The sequence below is a fragment of the Corvus hawaiiensis genome, chromosome 2 (assembly GCF_020740725.1).
Source record: "Corvus hawaiiensis isolate bCorHaw1 chromosome 2, bCorHaw1.pri.cur, whole genome shotgun sequence".
Taxonomy (NCBI): Eukaryota; Metazoa; Chordata; class Aves; order Passeriformes; family Corvidae; genus Corvus; species Corvus hawaiiensis.
Window position 1 is genome coordinate 97,092,724 of NC_063214.1, and position 20,070 is coordinate 97,112,793.

General features: G+C 36.8%; 1 protein-coding gene across 9 annotated transcripts in view; it reads right to left on the bottom strand.

Moving 5' to 3' along the window:
- Positions 1–2,343: 2,343 nt before the first annotated feature.
- The window catches only part of ATP11A (ATPase phospholipid transporting 11A), a 121,550-nt gene continuing 103,823 nt past the window's right edge, over positions 2,344–20,070 (bottom strand). For 3 of the 9 annotated variants that reach the window (XM_048327930.1, XM_048327920.1, XM_048327907.1), the window contains 4 exons: positions 15,401–15,466; positions 15,010–15,113; positions 13,049–13,214; positions 2,344–6,560 (listed from right to left, as the gene is read on the bottom strand). In XM_048327930.1, coding sequence (XP_048183887.1) covers positions 6,303–6,560; positions 13,049–13,214; positions 15,010–15,113; positions 15,401–15,466 — 594 coding nt within the window. In that variant the 3' untranslated portion in view covers positions 2,344–6,302. Of the gene's footprint in view, positions 6,561–8,934; positions 9,051–11,562; positions 11,652–13,048; positions 13,215–15,009; positions 15,114–15,400; positions 15,467–20,070 lie in introns of all 9 variants that reach the window. The other 6 variants (XM_048327974.1, XM_048327958.1, XM_048327940.1 and 3 more) reach the window with 5 other exon arrangements.

The window sequence follows — 20,070 nt, forward strand, 5'->3', positions numbered from 1 at the left end:
ATGGCTTTTTGTGCTAAACTAATACATAATTTGGACTTTCTGAGAAAAGCCACTTAAAAGCCAAGTGAATCCCAGCTGTTACTGAGCTGTATCTGTGCATCAGTGTTTTGTGGTCTTGGTCCTGAAATCCCTCAGGAGGAGAGGTATTTCTTTCTGGGCTATAATTTAGTCAGAATAAAATTACACACACTACCTGTTCATAGCTGGGAATAAACAATTAGATTTCAACTTAACTGACAGCGTTCTCTGGCTATGCAATTTTATTCATTCTAGGAGCAACCTGTTCAGTACTTCCTAGAAAAATGTTCTTCTAGGCTGGCTACTTGGTCGGAAGTATTTTCTGAAATAAAAGTCAGCATACCACTTGATGGTTTGATCCTTGGACCCGGATTTGTTTTCCTTCTCTTCTAGAACCCAGTGTTTATTAGACTGAAAGATTCAGAGCTTTCAGATTTGGCTAACATGTCAGCATGAAGTATCTTTACAAGAGATATCTGAAATCTCAAGGTAAGTTGTTGATGTACTTTTTGAAAAAAAATATTTACATTGCTTTCCTTGTTAGGAAGAAAAACACATCAGTTTCTCCCACATTAAATAAGGAGAGACCCAACAGTTCTCCCTGAAATAGGAAGCCTCTGAACCTAGTAGGACACTGCATCCTATGTATTTTTAAAAGCATAATGCACCATGAGATTTCTTAACTGAAATTAATAATGGGAAACAAGAAGCCTTTTGGTGGTTTAAAACTGGGTGCTATTTGTCACCTTTAAATGGAAAACAAACAAATTATTAAGACTCAACATTATTAATTTACTGCAGACTTGCCTGTTAAAAAAGAAAGCTCACACAGTGCAATTTTCTTTTAAAAAACTTTTAAACATAGATGGGGACATTAGGCACCTGATAAACTGATCTGTATAATGAAGGAAGTTAATGGATATATTTGGTTTTATCCCTATCTTATCACTTCCTAGTATAAATGAAGCCTTTAAATGGGTATGGGTTTTGCTTTAGGCATTTGAATAAGATGAAGATTAATATACCTGTATGTGCAGTGGAAATGCACAAAAACAAAGCTTTAACAGAACAGTCAAATACTGTTTCTAAATTCCTTCAGAGCAAATTGGAATATTCAAAAAACAAAACCAAGGAACTTCGGTCTGTCTCCAACCTACCTCACTTCATATCAAGATAACCTTCAGGAATGATTTTATAGAGCAGTGTTGCATATGGCAGAAAAAAGTGTAGCCTCAATGTAGAATATAAAAAATAGTTTTCAATTAATTCTATAATGTAACTTAATAAAAGAGCATAACTTAAGAGATAATGGAAAACACATAGTATTTGATTTAGATTATTGTTCAGCACTTAAATTATTTTCTATCCTTTTTTCCTTTAAAAAAGTAAATGTATTTTTATGTGCAAAATAAAAAGTTGTGTGGTAACGTGTCTGTATTGGTACTGTGCTCTTCCTGAAATCCAGATACATCATCACATTATTTTTTTTCAAAACCAGTTTCAATGTAACATCTAATTGCAATTTATGCTTTTTTTTTTCTTCTTTGCATGAATAAAGGGAAAAACATCTTCCATATTTACCTATGCCCTTCAAACTACCTTCTCTAGATGTAGAAACACAAAATTTCTTGATATACTAAAGGAAGATAGGTACAGCATTCTTGTATTGTTAAGATAAAAATTTCATATAAATACAATCTCATTCCTCTGAAACCTTTATTATGGGAAGTGCACCCCCCAGTTCATGTTCCAGCCCTTCTTTGAATTTCCTTTTGTTAGCTTGCTTTTTTAGCTGACTACATACACTCTGAAAATCACAGAATTACAGAACTGGCAGGGTTGGAAGGGACCTCTGGAGATAATTTTGTCCAACTCCCCTACCAAAGCAGGGTCCCCTAGAGCAGATTACACAGGAATGTATCCAGGTGGGTTTTGAACGTCTCCAGAGAGGGAGACTCCACGAGCCCCCTGGGCAGCCTGTTCAGTGCTCTGCCACTCTCAATGTAAAGAAGTTCTTCCTCATGTTGAGGTGAAACTTTTTTGTGTTTTAGTTAATGGCCACTGCTCCTTGTCCTGTCACTGGGCAATGCCGAAAAGAGCCTGGCACCATCCTCTTGGCACCCACCTTTGAGATATTTATATGTGTTGATGAGATCTCCTCTCACTCTTCTCTAGACTAAGCACGCCCAGCTCCTGCAGTCTCTCATAAGAGAGATGCTCCAAGTCCCCTTAATCATTTTTGTGGTGCTCTGCTGGACCCTCTGCAGTATGAGAAATGAGCGTGACTACAAACATATTCAACACCAGAATCAAACACTCATTCTGTTTAGTTATATACTTATATTTTATTACAGACTAATATGAAACCATCTCATATTCATACTCGAATTATTGTAATTACTTGTGAGCAAACTTAAACCAGTCTTGAATGTTTCTATTTATTGCAAGCAGATTTGTATCTCCTGCTTATATATTCTACATAAGGATCCAAAATATGGCTGAATATAAACAAGGTATATTTGGTTGTCTACAGAAATAAAAGTTAAAAATAGCACTGAAAAGAACTTTACAAGTAATGTATTCACACACTGACTCTTCAAATCAAGTAAATGAAGTAGTATAGGATAATCTGAACATTAGATTTGAAGGCTGATTTATTTTCAAATAAATGCACCTAAAATTGTTCAATTAAAAAATAAGTGTCAGTATTTGGTGCTGATGACTACAGACAGCTTTAATGTTTAAAGCACAGATAACTACCCCCATTCCCATACAGCAGCTTTCACAGATTCTACTTTACATTAGATCATGAAAGAACATCTAAAATGCAAAGTGTACATAGCACAGAATTTATGTCCGAGACAATGCAGATTGAAATCCTGTGAATTTTCATAAGGTAAAAAATTAAAGCTATATAAACTGATTTTTTGATTATTCTGCAAAGTAGAATCATGTATGTTTTCACTTTTGTAATACTTTCACAAATTTCCATTAAAGCTTTTTTAACAGAGACAGTAGCATGAGCACAATGATCCCACTGGCTTCCAAAAGAAAAGTAGTGCAGTTCCTCAATTAAGCTATTTTTGTCCTCTTATTTTTGCAAGCCAGTTGGGTGAAGACAAACAGGCTAATGCAAGCAAGAAAGTAAACTGTAAGCTTTTACATTAAGTGGCTGAACAAACAATTACTGTACATGGTAAAACAAAAAAGATCTTTTGCCACAAGCCACTGCAGGAATATATGAGCTTCTGTGGCCAAAAAGCTTGAAATACTTTCTAAGTCTTCACATACATTTGGTTAGCGCTTACCAGTTTCAAGACATTTATAGAAGCAGTTATGGAGACATTATGCTGTTAAAGCTGCAACAATTTAAATGAGGCAAGTTAGAAGGTTACATAGATTTTTAGACTTTTCCTCTTTCTTCTTTTTTCTTCATACATAAAAATCTGTCTCCTTTCAGTGTCCCACCCATAATAAAACACTCTTATGCATTTTGATCTAATTTCTACTTTTTCATCTTTGTATATGTTGCAATGAAACTCCCAAGTTAACACCTGCTGCAGTAGACTAGGTTTACATGGCAATAGTAACATGGACTGAAGCAAAAACACATCAAATGAAGCCAGGTTGATGTTTTATGTTCATTTCATTAAACAGTCTATTTTAACAAACAAACAGCACCAACTTTTAAAGGTAAAAGTATTGCTAAATCAAAGCAGAAACTTCCACTTAAATTCAAGCATTCTTTCTCCTCCAAAAAATGCCAGGTTTAACTAAAATTTCTCAAACACATATATAGGTGTTTCAGCCTGAACAATGTTGTCAACAATACCTAAGTGCAGGGCTACATGAAGTTTGCAATTAACTGCTTTGTTAGTAGGCAGAACAGGAATGCAGCATTTTCAAAAACATCAAGCAAAAATTTCCTTATTTAAGGCTAAAAGATAGAACTCACAAAGTAAAAAAGCAGGAGGCTTAATAGAGTAAAAAAAGCTAGCAATTATAATATAGCACTGCAAGTACAGCGCTCTAATTGCTGCTACCACAAATCCCAACAAAACATCGATAACTTGGGTGAGACTCACAGAGCAACAGACCTGTATTTCGAATTTGACATTCATTAGAATTTTAACATTCAGCCACGACTCCACTCTAAGCTAAATTTAAGTGGCCAAAACTTATAGTTATAAAAAAAGCCTTCAAAACATATACTTAAAAAAAATAGAAATGGTGTGTTAACAAATGTATGCGTAAAACAGATTTATAAATAGCTACAGTATGAAAAATATTTCAGTGCAAAGGCAATTTTAAGATTTCTAAAAAATACATTACAAATAATTTGTTAACTACACACAAGAAATTTGTCACTGCTACTGGTATAAAATGTATATCCATATTAACTTCTTAAAAATATACACACCAGTGTTTTATGTAGGGGACGGTTCTAACTGACCAACATTCAAGTCTGCAATGGCAAGTACATGTACACACACCCACACATGTGTATGTATTTCAAAATGCTACTGCTATAAGGACGTTCTTTGAAACTTAAAAGTGCTATATGTTAAATGATAGAAAACCTTTATCTGTGGTGCTCACTGTTAGACTTCGTAAAATTCTGTTATCTTTGGTATACTGAAGATTTCATAACTCACTTTACAATCTCTGCTTGACCCAGGGCATTTTAATAATAAATCACTGTTTGTTTAATATAAAAACTACTCAGAATACTGTGAGGAACATTTCCTAGTAAGTTGATTTTTCTTTTCTTAAAAAGTAAAGTAGTAAGTAAACTTATTTTGCCTCTGTTTTTTCTTGTTAAAACACAAAAAGGGAAATAATTTTTCTCTGCCGCCCTTGTCCACATGAAAGACAACTAACAATGTCTTGGCCAGGTCTCCAACAAATGCTGCAGGTCGGATTACAAATATTTTGTTTTCACACTGAAATAAATTTTTAGCTAATGTCCTCACAGAGGTATTAAATGAGGATGGCCATTAACCAGTTGTAACCACCAGGCTGAAATCGACTGAAATCGGATTACTCCTTCAGATATTTTTGCACCCCAAAATAAAACACTGGACTAAAGAAACAACACGAGGATGCAGCTAATAGTTGAATTACTGCAAGGTAACATAAATGTAGCAGAGAAAACAGAAGTGCAAGTTGGCTGTCATTCTTAAGGGAATTCAAACAGAATCATTGCAGTCAAACTAGCTTCTATATCCCAACTGTGGTTCAACTGTTAGTCAACAGCTGTGTGCCACCTCGTGGTTTGCTTGCAAAAAGCTAATGGTTGTGTGCTTCGTAATACATCTACCAAGCCCATTAGCCAGTATCTAACCATACATGCATACACACAAAAAAAATCAATATTAAGAGGATGAATCAAGATAGTAGAAGATACTCATCCAGAAAAACAGCTTTTCTTCTTTTAAGGAAAAAACCCAACAAACTGTGTCAAAAAAAGCTTAATATATAATACTTTCTGCTATATATATTTTACAATCACAGGGATAGGAAGTGGGAACACCAGGTAATGTGCATCTTTGAGAAATTCAAAGATGTTTTAGGCAAAATGCTTACATTCAGTTTATATGTAGATACCAACATTGGTGATATTTACCTATATAACAGCCAACTTGACTTCATATTGTGTGTGCATACTCTACACAAGGATTGTTTTGCCTATCTTTCTACAGGGGAAAACTAACCAAAACCATACATAGCCCTGATTTGGCCACTTACAAGGAAGTGAACATTAGAGAGTGTTTCTTGAAAGCAGATTTGCACAGAGGAAACACCAGTTTGTTCTAAAGAAAGAGCAAAGAAAGAAAAAAGGACAGAGGACAATCAGAAACAGCATTTGTTAAATATGCTTTAGGAGACTTTCATTTGAGATAACTGAGATCATTGCTTCTGGCTGAAAACTAAAACTGTTGATCTGACTGAAACTATGCACTTCAAGTAACAAAGAAAATCACTAAAGATGACAGAAGTAGTAAATGCACAGAAGTCTTGACACAGGATGAAGAAAATTTTTAGTGCTACCAATGTCACAGTACCAGACTGTGCAGATTGTTCATTGCTCCAATAGTTCAAAACATAAAAAGAGGCCTATTGGCCTGGAAGGGTTCATACTTCTAGCTCTTGATCCTGTTTGTCTCAACAATACCTCAGACTGCAAAAGCCACATCTAGTTTAGTATTTTCTGTGACATGTCTGTTTCCTGAAAAAAGAAATAAACAAAACCACAGTTTTTAAAGGCTTGACTCGGTGTTCCGTCATATGGACGTTTCCAAACCTGACCCACTGTAGTGGTAGCCTGCACTGGAATGGCAATGCTTATTTGAATAGCCAAAGACAGATGGAAGTACTGAATAATCAATGCCTTTCCACTGCGTAAACATCACTTTTTTAGAATGAGAATTAGACCTTCTTGCTGGGGAATTGCTGCAGTCACTGCTCCTGTATCTTGGGCTTTTCAGACAGGTAAGAGGTGTAAATTCTGAGATGTGCTCTCGACAGTGCCTCGATGCATTCTGTTAAAGGGAAAAAAAGAAACAAATACACAGTAAATAGACGATCTTGGAACCAAAAGCATATAATTGTTTTCTTTCATAGGGCCACTGTCCCCTTGGTATAATGATACCTTTCCCTAGATGACCACTCTGGCTATTTGTTTCATGTGAAAGTATAATCCCCCTCATGTTGTTTTGCAATCAACCAGTTTCAACACGGTTAGTTTTATATTAAGACCTACAGAACCAGGCATGATTTTACACTTAATTTCTAACCTGATAATGGGCTTTTTAGAGAAGGGATAAAGACACAGAGGCCTGCTTTCAAATGAAAGTGTTTTAAATCAAGGTTATGTTTCATTTTGGAATTTCTCCTGGTACATCTTTTTATCTCTGAACTTCTTATGTGGAATTTTAAGACAGAACAGATTCAAGTACTTTGCCCTGTACTTCCAAAGAGAGGAAATTCTTTACAGTCAGTTTGTGCTAACAGATGAACATTCCAGAGATTTAATGAACTTGCTTTGTAGTTCTAAGCAGTATTGAATTTTGAACTTGCTTAGGTTACATGTAGTATCTATACAGGCAATTTATACTGTACATCACAATACTATCTTGGTCTAATTGCCCATTAAAATTTATCTTTCTCATATAATCGCGCCACACTCTGGCAGAATTGGCACTTCCACCCAGTAAATGTTCAGGACTACAGAACATCATGGCTGCATGACAAGAGCTTGGACCATGTGCACAAACTGAAAGAAAACTAGCACAGCACTTTTCCCAATGAGTTTATGAAATTCTTCTCACTAAATGCACATATAATTTCCAGGTATAGAGGTGTGGAGGTTTTGTGATGGTATCTAACATATAAATGCATTATAAGCATGGTTCAAAGCGACGTTATTCATCAGTCTCTCCATGAATGCTATATAAACCGGTTAATCCTCTATTCTTAATCATCTCCTTCCTTCTTTGCTGTTAATCAGAACACAGGAGCAAAAGGACAAAAGCACAAAGTAAATATTAATGATGTAGCTTATAGAACTTTGGCTGAAATGTAACATTACATTTTAATGCCAATCACAAGCTTGAAACATTACTCTTGCATAACCAAGAGCAATCTGAAAGTACTCTTAAAAAGATACTCTTGGAAAGATCACAAAACTATCCTGAACCGCTCACCACAGTGAGGCCTGGGTTCTTTTAAACACATATAGACCAAACAGCAACATTAATACAGAAAAATCAGGTAACAGGGTAGCAGATGTGCTTTGGAAATGTAAGATGAAGTAGTCATACAGTTTGGTAACTAACTTTCCTATTCTTTCAGCTAGAAAGTGAAGCATTTTAATTACCATAGATAGTTCTAAAAATAGAATGCTTTTTTCTACACAGGGCTCCAAGGCAAGAACCTTTACCAAGCCTGAATCTAGTCAAGGAAGTTGGGGTTTTTTACTGCTACTTGTCCAACAGTCATTAAAAGCAAGTCAGCTACTTTAGCTACTTTCGGGCTACTTTAAAGTCCTACAGCACACAGAGTACATGACATTTGTCCTTTTCACATACTGCTAACTTTGCACCTTCACTTAATTCCTCATGTGCAGCTTTTGGGGTCAGGAGAGCACAAAGGGACTGGAACAGTCATGGCATCCAGGTGGGAATCATTAGAGCAAAGAGTGTACCTTCTTACTTGTTCGTCTAATCAGTATAGCATAGCAAGGAGATGATGTAAAGCAGAGAACTTCGTTCTGCTGGCCTAATATTTGGGGAATTTAGTTCACCACTCCTGCTGTTTTCTCAGACATTTGGCTAAACTATCATGCTTCTCTCTTGACCTGAGGCAGTGACACAGCAATGCCCTAGTCTGTACAGAACACAGCACTGTGGCAGACACTGTCAGATGCACAGCCCCAGTCTTCTGATCCAAGGTCCTATTCACAAGTAACTTGCTATGATTATCTTCACATGTTACCATCTGCATTTGGTCTATATACGTATACAAGAACATGAAAGATGATGGATAAACTGCTCGTGGGTAAGAATAACCTCTGACTGTATGACACTGTAGTGTAATGTGAGTACCCACTGCAATAATGACTGCAGTTCTGATAGAAGAAATGTCACACAACACCTATACATAATACAATATATTTACAGGACATAAATATGGGTACATTGATTTATTGGTTTGCTTTACACGATTAAGTTTCTGAGACAAAAAGATCTTACCTGTGGTGTGGAATATCTCTTGCAAAAACTAGGCTCTCCAAGTAAAACATAATGATTTTATATTAATACTGATAAAGTACATCAAAAACTCTGGAGGAAACAGTTGATTTGTAAATAGCACAAATTTTGTAAATAGAAATTAATCCAAATTGGCAACACGTACAGTACTGTTACCTAGCTTTGATCTAATTATGGCTCGGAAGCTGAAAGATTTCCTTCAAGAAGTGGCCCATCGCTGCTCGCCAGTGCATTTAGGACTGTTTTATGTCTCATACTCTTCTGCAAGGATGAGGAAAGACAGTGAGACTCTTGCTGAATACAAGAAATGTGAATGAATTGTACCATTTGGTAACTCTTACAGCAAAGCCCTGTAAAAGTGATGGACTTTTTGATAGATTTAAAAAGGAAAGGTTATCCAGTGTAAAACACGGTTTCTATTTCTGGATCCTGAGACTAATCGCTTGAGGGTGTTTTTAATTCAATTTCAAACTCTGTTAAAAAATTATTCCAAAAGCACTAAACTGACTAAGTACTGTGGGCTGTGTGTCCTGCCCCTCTAAGAATAACCTGCACTGCATGGGAGAGGAGCCTGTGATACAACGAGGCCAAACTGATTCTACATTAAGGAGTGGACATCCTGCTTCACTACTCCCCAGAACAACCAGCATACTGAAGGGAGTGCCCCACAGGGAGCTGGTGGGGCCAGTGCTAATGAAGGCTGACTTACAGCTTAGTCATTACACTGTGGGCAGAGAAGGCCAGGGAGTTGCCAAGGAAACTTCGTCCACAGGATTCAAATATTGCAACAGCAAGATCCATTGCTTTGCTTTCCACAGAGGAGGAGCCTGACATGTGACAAAGGCAGCAGTTTGCTGGTGACCAATTTTCTGAGCGCCCAGTGCAGTTGTTCAACAGCAGCTAAGCCCATTGAAGAACAGAAGAATGATGAATCCCCAGAGAAGCTTCCCCAAGCAAAAAGACCGCTTTGGGTTTCTCCAGGCGTGGCAAAGGGTAAAGATCTCATAACATGGCTGATGGCCCAAGCCTGTGACTGAGTGAAAGCGAAGTAAAAAATCATCAGTCAAAAACAGAGAAAAAGAAAAATATTTCTTAAAAAGGGATGAAAGTACAGAAGTCATTTACAGGTCAGGAACTAAACACCTGGTATTTCAGCTACCAAATACTTGCCATTGCTGAGACACTGTCAATCAAAGCAAAAATTATAAAGTTGGAAATAGGATAACTTAAATTGAATTTATATTTTCTCTAACAAGGCGGCTGAACTTCTGCTACTAAAAGTATAAAGAAAGAGAAACTGCACAATTACCAGTTAAAGCACAAAATTCAGTTCGTGTCATTAAGCCAGAGTTGCAGAGAATACATGTATAAGAAATAAGCAGATTTTCACCAAAATTACCAAAAGGCAACAGATTCCTCCAAAGCTTTTGCAGAATTAATGTTTTAGCCCAAGAAAGACAACAGCTCATATATGTATATATATCAATACCAATATACATGCACATATATATACATATACTTGTATGTACATACATGTATGTGTATACACATATATGTCTGTATGTGTATATATATCACTGAAAAGCTCTCTGAAAAAATTCCAGAACTATATGTGGTATCTTTAAAAACATCTGAATGTTAATGATGGTAAACAATCGCTCACCACACACTGGAGTGACTCTCAAATAACTGAAAAATTCAGAAGAACTACTTCAAAGGCTTTATGCATTCTCATTGCCTAAGTAGAACTAATTTAGTAACCTGGGAAATGGTCACTAGTCCTATGTTAATCTTTTCAATTGTTCCAGAAGCCCATTTATTATAAAGAAAGCAATATAACTTTTAGGAACGCAGTACATTTAAAAATAGCTATTTATAAGCTCAGTTTAAACCAATCCTAAGGCACTTAAGAGACAACTTTAGTCAGAATTTTTGATAGTGAAACAAACTGTATTTTCCCTCTGACTTATATAATTACAGTAAATTTTATTGACTATATATTCTTGAGAGGGAAAGAAGGAGGAAATATATTTTTTATCTTAACCACTTAAGAAATAAAGATATAAAATCTGCAATGGAAACCAACAGTCTCTGAATATTAAGTAAAAAACAGTTTTCTTGCAGACTGTAGGGTAAACAAGATTTACTAGCATTTCTTCTACTTTTATATTAAATAATGTCATAAACTTTCAGATCTTGAGCTGTTTTATTTCTAGAAAGAGCACAGAATTTCATAAAAGGGAACATAAGGAAAGCTCAGTTTCAAAATGCATGCTGGAAAAAGAAAAAAAGCTGCGTTTTCTAGCAGCAGAGAAAATACATTAATATATTCCAAAGACTGCTTAAGCGGTTTCCAGTATCACATTTTCTGTATGATGCTAGTAACATCAGCCTAATCAGAATTATCACTTGTTTGTGTGGCCACTATCCTACTTATTGGTACAATGGAAACAAACATGCATTCGCCTATAGACAGTCCAATGATTAAAATGGGGATATAAGAATCATAGATTCCTGAGGCAGAAACATTCTGTAAAACGCAGCAACAAAAGTGACAAATATTGATAGTGACAGTGATGGACTGTGACAACAATTCACACAATCTTTGAGATACACAGAAGGAAAAAACTATACCAAAAAGTATTCCTCAAAATATAGTTGATATGAATCACAAATGGAGATAATGAGTATGGTAAATAACTTCTGATTATAAACTTTTTAACTGTCCTTTGAATGAAATGGCCAAGCATGCAGAAAGGCAGAAAAAAGTCACCTTTTGTTCCATTAGAAACTTAGACTGCTTGAAGTCTGAGAAAGCATAAAGATGGTGGACTGCTCAACAGAAAGGCACTGATGTCTAGTCTGATTTCCCCAGAAGATTGCAGGAAGCAACCGAGCACATCATTTATGTTTAAAGCAAGGTAGCAGTTATTTAGGCAAAGCGGATTGGAACACAGAAGAAACAAAGAGAGGGAAGAAGAAACACAAGCGATACAACTGGTTAAAAGTCACAGATCTTCTACTAAATTTTAAAAAATGAATATTGCCAGTGTTGAGCCCAAAGTCTGCTTTACTACTGATTCATTTTCCAGTACTAATATACAATGTCTGTAAGAAATGCTACAATACTTCGTTAGGGTTTTTTTTTTAGTAGCTTGTTTCTTTACCTTAACCCTTGCTCATTCTCTCTCTTTAGACGTTTAAATTAACTATTCAGAATCTATACTGAGGTCATGCCCTTGGACAAGTAATATATATGGCAAAGAGACATCTATGATCTCAAAATGAAAAACCACTAAATACTGATCTACCTGGGAATGCTTTCTTACTATATTCTTTATTCTTTCCTGAAGTGAGGCATTATTACACCCCTACATTCTTTTTTTTACCACAGGGAATTTTTATCTTCCTTGGTAGCAAAGTTCCTTTATTCCTTTCCTCTTAATGCAAAGTACCTTCTCAATTAAAACACCAAAATGCTACCTAATCCCTTCTGTTATTGGTAACTCATTATTTTAACCTACCAGTGGCAGCTGACGGGCTGAAAAGAGCAAGGGCAGTAATATTAAGTTTAAAGTTCAACACCTCTACTGCCCTTCACATTCTAAAATATATGATATATAAAAGTTTACTGGGGTTAAAACACAGGAAACATTTTCTATTCATGTCCCAAGCATAGCACCAATGCTTCCCACAGAACCTGGCTTCCTCTCCAGCCTTAGATACACAGCAGTTTCTCCTTTTGGGCTGATCAGATGAAAGGAGAAAATAGATTTTAAAATCCTCTTCCCATTGGCACAGCAAGGCACATTTATGTAGAAATAATGGAACAGAACAGGCAAAATGTAAGTTGAAATATAAAAGAGGAAAAAATTATTAATAGGATATGAGTAAGTTTTAATACATGTGTTTTTCTAACAGGCATCAGTATGTTATCAGATGTAAGTGCCTCTTATCTACCCTTACAGAGATCCCAATCCCCTTGCCCTTATCTCCTCAAATCAGAAATCATGTTGAGCCATGTAGCTGTCTCCCACCATCCTCATCAGCTGATTTTCCTGTGGTTGCTAGTACAGAGGCACAAGCGTTGCCCCAGGATTCAGGTTAATTGCCACCATGTAAATAATAGGCAGCATTTTTCACCATGTTGCTCAGACAACACAGATGGGGAACCTCTCCTCTAATCTTGTCTCTGACCTTGACCTAGGTTGTAATACAAAAAGAAAAACCCTAACTTCACAATGAGAAAGATTATTTACCTGGATTCTTTCTGTTGCTGTAGGCCACAACTGCCTGCATAAGACCTTCTTCAGAACATCTGGAAGAAGGCTGACAGTTATGAGTAGAATTATACCCAGCCATGCAGGACCACTGGACAGCATTTGCATGAACACGTAATACATCCTCTGATAATTGAGAAAAGGCCTGGGAGGAAAAAAGATAAAATAATTATTACACTTCACAAAAGAAAGGCTGATAGTGTTAAATACAAGAATTATGCCAGTGATTAAATACTTCAGGTTCAGCTTCCCAGTTTGTGGGAGTTCATCCATACCAGTTTTCTCAAAAGGAGAGCTAAACATGCACTGTCTGGAGATAACTACCTTTCTTTTGTCTTCAAGGCTGCAGGAAATATCATGCTGTCCCCTCCCTGCCATGGTGTTTCTTCCTTGCAAAGATAAACTAAGTTTCATTCTTAACTTGTTTAGGTTCTTCCATGTACCCTGATCTTGCCCCAGGTATTTTCCACCTTTCTTCTTAGTGTTCTTCCCACCACTTCCCTCCTCTTTCCTAAGGCACACTCCTTTGTAGTATCCTCAGAGTAAGGCTCATTAACCACACCTATTTTCATACCTCTCAGGCTCCTCTAAGTATCTCTAATGGTTTCATGTTATGCTCCCCATCCTATTCACCACACAGTAATCTAACCACACTATCAATAACTTGACTTCCCTATCTCCCTTGTATCCCATGCAGTTGCATAATCATTAAAACACCATCACTGTATGGTACTGGGAACCAGAGGCCATAATCTTTGAGAGCCAAGGTGAAGGGACAGATTGCAGCAACACTGCAGTGCGTAAAAACAGCAGGGCAGCTTCCTGACAGTTTCCAAAATTTGATACTATTTGCATTCTAAAAAGGTAACTAAGCTAAAATACATTGTTATATACAGATAGTCACATCCCTAAATACACAGCAAAGCTGGTAGGAAAACATTGTCTGGGAAAATGTCACTTCTGCAAACTGATGCTGAAGAAATTGAGATCTGATCTTACTAGGAAAAAGAAGAGGCAGCTACATATCTAAGGAGTTAAAAGGTAGCTACTCATTTGCAAAAGACGCTGAAATACAAATCCTTTCTCTAAATTAAATGGCATCTTAATCACCATGCAATAGTTAGCCTCCTCCTCTGGTCCCTCAAAATATTGTGTATACAAAGTAGAATGGCTCCAGCAGTAGTTATAAAGATGGCCTTATAACTGAGAGCTCTACAAGCGTGAAACAAAATTTCCAGCTCCTGATGGCAATCAGGCACAGTAAGGAACTGAACTTGTTCCAACTTGATTTCCTTCCCAAAAATTTCAGTTTCAAGTACACAGAATTTTTAATAGAAAAAACCCCCAACACTTTAAATTGGCTATGCACATGAGTTATATTAATTCCTAAAAAGCTTCTTACCAACAGGAACAAGTAGGTGCTCAGACAACTACAGTAACTCTACTTTGCTAAGCAAAGAGGCAAAACAATGAGCACAAACACAGGACTCTTGGACATCCACATCACTTCAATATTGAGTTCCACTCCCTGTCTCTGGTTTTGACTGCTACAGCTAGCTTCCAAGACAAGCCCAGCAGGTAGGTGGGTAGTCACCAACTGCACAGACATGACCTATTCTGTGACATTTTGACTCAGAAAGGCAATCTCTGCTCCTTGAACCAACCCTTGCGCTGCTTTTGACTGGCACTACTGAGATAAACCCAGTGGTAGTCTGAGGTCTGATATTATTCTCCTTGGATTCTTCTTTACAAAGATTTTAGCAGACATTCATGAAAAGAAGAGCTGAGCACTCTCCAATTAGTATTAATGATGTATTTAAAATAGAGTTCTGCATTGTAAAAAGCCTAAATTTAATTATGTCTGTGACAGAAAGGTGAAATATAACAACTTTATGTTTCTGAAACAACTTTTGCAATGCAATTAATATTAGGGTTCATACCAAATAATTCCTCCCCAGAGCAGAGAAAAGATAATGTAGAATACCAGTGATCCCCAGATCATGAAGTGATTTATCCACGTCCAATAGTGTGTATCTAGTGCAAGCTGAAAAAAAAAGGTATTATATGGTGTTATTGCTATCTAGATGCAACAAGAAGTCCCAGCAGGAGATGAAATAGATTCATACCCTTTGAAAATAGGGAAGAATTCTACATAGAATTAGGTAAACACATCTTTCAAGTTTGAGCACAGTTAAGAAGGCACAGATAGCAAGCTCACTATTTAAACTAATAAAACAATGCATGGTGATAGAAAAAAATTGATATAAATAAGCAACAATTAAAAAACAAGTTTTAAGAAAGTTTTAGTGGATAAAATACAGCATACCTTACCTTAAATGTAACCGTGAATACAAGTACAGTAAACACCACTGTTCCAAAGGTCCAATTTCCAAATACCTACAAAAAATGGCCCAAAGCAGTTATAGGCAATATTGTCCAGTATGTTGTGAATTGTTCAGAATAAACATCTTACAGCTTAATATTGCTTTGTATCATGAACTGACCCTTAAGCAGAAACTGAATTTCTACATGATCTATCCAGTGCAAAGTGCTCTGGTTTCTTGCTCTGTGTGTACAAAACCCAGATTTCAGACAGACAGAAGAAGACCACAACCAATGCTCTCAGCCCGAAGTTCAAATGTATATTTCTCAATAAAAATCAAAGGTAGCACAAATAACAAATCACTAAGATTTAAAAACGAACTGCAGTTATTTCATCAATCTTCTTGGACATCATCTTTTCTCTGATTTTCCTTCTCTATTGGATGTCCTTGGCATCCAACAATTCCTTGAGGTTCAACAGCATATTATACAGATAAGCAACAGTACAAGAAAGAATGTTATAACCATCTAAGTACAAAAATGTCTATGTACATTTTAAGACAAAACACTTTCAACTTGTGTTTGATTTTCTCCCCATCTGCATAATGACATAAAACACTTCAGCTTTTCAAGTGGACAGAAATGACCATTAATGCTGATGCAGGTAAGAACTAGTGGTGAACTTTGTCACAGATGATTGCTTGGACTTCAGCAGCTACCAAATGACCAGGTTCAGGATCCAGAGAAATGCTGGGAAAGTAAGCAACTGTATTTTAGAAGAGACTGTGTTTGATTCAGGGTATTGTACCCTTGGAAGAGAAGGGTCCAAGAGATCAGAATTATTTTGAAAGAGAACTCTTGAGATCTCATGAACTCCCTTCTGCAGTTATAACTGCAGGAATGAGACAACTTCCATGCAGGAATGGAACTTCAGCAGAAGATCCAGTTGGCCAAGTAGGATGTTACTGCATGAAAAAAAGGCAAAATGGGAGCATTTAAGTGATGACAATGTGGGCAGGCAGCAAACAGAATAAAGCAGAGGAACAAATCAGAGACAAAACTCGGTTCTAACTAGGATTACTGAGGGGTGTTGAGGGGGACAAAAATGATATTTACAGGTATCCTTGCTTCAAAGGAAAAATGCAAGTCTGCTGATGGAGTGGTAAGACAACCTAGTGGAAAGTTTCAAAGAAAATGCTGAATTACTCAATACTCTGAATATTAGTCTTCACAAGCAAAACCTGCTCCTTGCATTTAACAGCAAAGCTTGGGAAGGAAAGGAGCAAGCAACAGTGTGGGTTGAGTTGTTCATAAGGAGGAAAAGCAGTGGATGTATTTTGAATTTAGCAAGGCATTTGACCTTGGACAATAAGGAAGCAGGGGCTGGCTAAATGCACTACTACACAGTTGAAAACTGGTGGAACCTATGAACTCAAAAGTCCTTGATGGGTGATTGGCTGCTGGTAATAAGTGAACCACACTAGGAAGAGCAACAGCAACTTGGCTGGAAATTGTGGAATATCCCTGTCAGGTAGCTGGAGGGTGACAGAATATCATGAGCAAACTACCAAGTGGTATAAAAATAGAGAATAGCTGAATTAATGAATGACAGAGTTTCAATCCAGAGGGACCTCTGCTGATTTGAGAAGCAGGCTAATAGATATCTTATGGAATTAAATACGGAGAAGTGCAAAGATTTACACCTACAGAGGAGTAGTGACTGGCTGTGCAATGGTCCTGCTGAAAAGGAAGTTGCAGTGGGGTTATGTGGACTCCAGGCTGAATACAAGCCTGTATTGTGCTCTCTGTATACATAAGGGAAACTGCACAGGAATGGGGAGGAACATGGCCACTGAAGAAAGGTTACTATTCCCATCTACTCAGCTATGGTGAGGTTGAACCTGGAAGACTGTGCTCAGTTTTGGACCCCTCAGTTCATGAGTGATGTGAAAAAAATAGGAAATGATCAGTGGCAGGCAACTAAGGTGTTTAAAGCTCTTCTGCAAGGAAGGGTGGAAGTGCTTAGTCTGGTGAAGGGAAGGTTGAGAAACAACCTAGCAGCTGCCCACAAATGTCTGAAGAACTACAAAGATGAAGAACTGGAACAAACCTCTCTTGAACAACAAGAAATATTCTGCTTAGGTATTGTGAGAAATTTTTTCACCATGAAGACAGAAAAACATTGGAATAGGTTGCCCAGGAAAGTTATGGAATCTGCATCTTCAGAGATACTGAAAACCTGAAAATGACTACACAGAGCCTTCAGCAAATTGAGTTTAATTAGCCCTGCACAGAGCAGGGAGCTGAACTAGATCATGTCCAATCTAGACTTTTCTGTATGAGCTCACCCAATAGTACATGACAGGGTATCCATGTGGGAAGTTGATGACACAAATATGCTGCTGTGTGAAAAATTTTGAATGGAGACCACAGCCAGCCACAGGACATAAGTCAGTAGGAAGCCAGGCTAAGATAATGAGATCAACTGGGAATGGAAAAAAGAATTTAAAATAAACAAATGACTGGCCAAAAGATTCATTATTCTCAGTAATCATTTCACTATTTTAAAACTACTCACTGTGTGACCATGTCTATCGAACACTAGATGAAATTCAGAAAACCTTCAGCATTTTGATCTTTTACTTTGATATGTAATAGGCTCAAGCCATCATTATATTTTCTGTGCCCTAAAAAAACCTGTGCAGTTAAGGGATAGGAATCTGGATCAGGAACTTCCAATCATGCTGTTTACCAGCTTTCTTGTTGCAGTTAAATTTTACAGTATTCTCGTGCCATATGTAGCACCTCTCAGAGAACCTACTGTCAGTCTACGTTTCTGCATACTGAACAGATTTGTCCATATTTGCAATAAAAGTTGCCAGATGAAATAAAGAAGTTGAAACAACCTTCCCCTGTCTGCTTGTTAGGCTAGATGGAAAGCATTGGTCTGCAACCAAATCCCTTATCCCCCTTTCTTATTGACTCAGAAAGTGAGGTCATAGCACAGGGACAAGATCCATAAAGCTGCTACTTTGGCACAGAGGAAGGTAAGTGAAGCAATATGGAAAGGTGTGAGTTACAAAAACTCACAATGTCTTTCTAGCATTGAGTATATCAAGATACTACTCATGCCTTCAGGCAATGAATCATTCTTTTGTAAGTCTGTTTGTTAACATCTAGTTTATTAGCAAGTATTTTTCTATGTTCTGCTCCCAGCCTATCCAAGACTTCCCCTCCTCCTCCTGTGACTGTATTTGTTGACCTGTGTTCCAGTTCAGCATTCTGCTCACCTATCTTCCTTCCTGTTGTTTTGTATTTCTCATTCTGTTATTCCTTTTAACTTAGTCTCTCTCAACCCAGATTAACAATTATATTTAATGTACTCTGTATCAAATGTTAAAATAAAGAAAATCACCCAGGAAATACATTTTATTGTATGGGTAAACTAAGATAACATTTGCAATCTGCAATGACTTTTACAGTGCCTCCCTTTCTTCTTACCTTTTTTTCTGTAGTTGGTTTTCTAACTGTATGTTTTTGCAACACCAACCATGATGTCCTATCAACAGCGGAACACCATACACACAAAGCAGTATGGCAAATTAATAACAATTTATAGGAAATAAATCTTTAACATCTTAGTTTTGCTTACCAGAAATGACCAAGGGAGGCACTTATGAAGTAGATCTCAGTGATTAGAAGTACACTTTTCCGTTATTCTAGTAATATCACACTACAGTAAGCAAACTGTTTCACATTAATTTCTAAGCACTGAGAAACATCTTGGGGGGAACTGTGTTTGGAAGCAAGTTTAATAGTACGTTAATTTTAGTCTGACAGGCATCATTCTATGTGAAAGATATTGACTTTGTTCACTTTTTACTAGTTTTGCGATAATAGTGATTAGTTCATTTGTGGGGGGGAAAGAAAAAGTCAAAATTTTTGCTTCAGCACCCATTTTAAAAATCTAGAACCTGATTTGTATCATTACATATCACTTATGGCATTAGTGTTACTGTCAACTGTTTTATGTTCTTTACTGCTTTCTACTTTTCCCTGTTCCATAATAACATTTTGTTGCCATAGCAAACCTTTCAAACCTTCAAATTCTTCATTGACTTTTTCCAGACATAAGCATATTTTAAAATTGGGAAATAACCATCAATACCATGTGCATTCATGTATGTATGAACTCACATAAGTGTCTCTGACTACTCCTGAACACTTGACATTTTCAAGCCTTTAAATCTAAAATTGCAGCTCAATATTGCTTAAGTTTTATACACAAACACAGGCATGCATCCTTCAATAACGATAAATTTTCCAACACGGACACTCAAGACTCAGAATGTCTCCTCAAGCAACACGTCATCTTCAAGTGTTAACATGTGTATCTAGATGTAGACTTAAACATTTGAAATTAGAGAATTAGGCATTAATCTGGCTTTAAAGCCTTAGGACTAGATTGAATGTGTGCAATGGAAGATGACTAGAATTTCGGAAAGGAAATGACTCAGAATATTTGCAATACAAATTGTTTACAAAATTGGCACAGGTATGATAACTTTAATTTTCAAGACCATAAATATATGTTGATGAAGAATTTTGGACATCTAACAGAGAGCATAATGGTACCAGAAAAAGATATACTGCAGTACAGAGTTCTGTCTAGTGGAAAT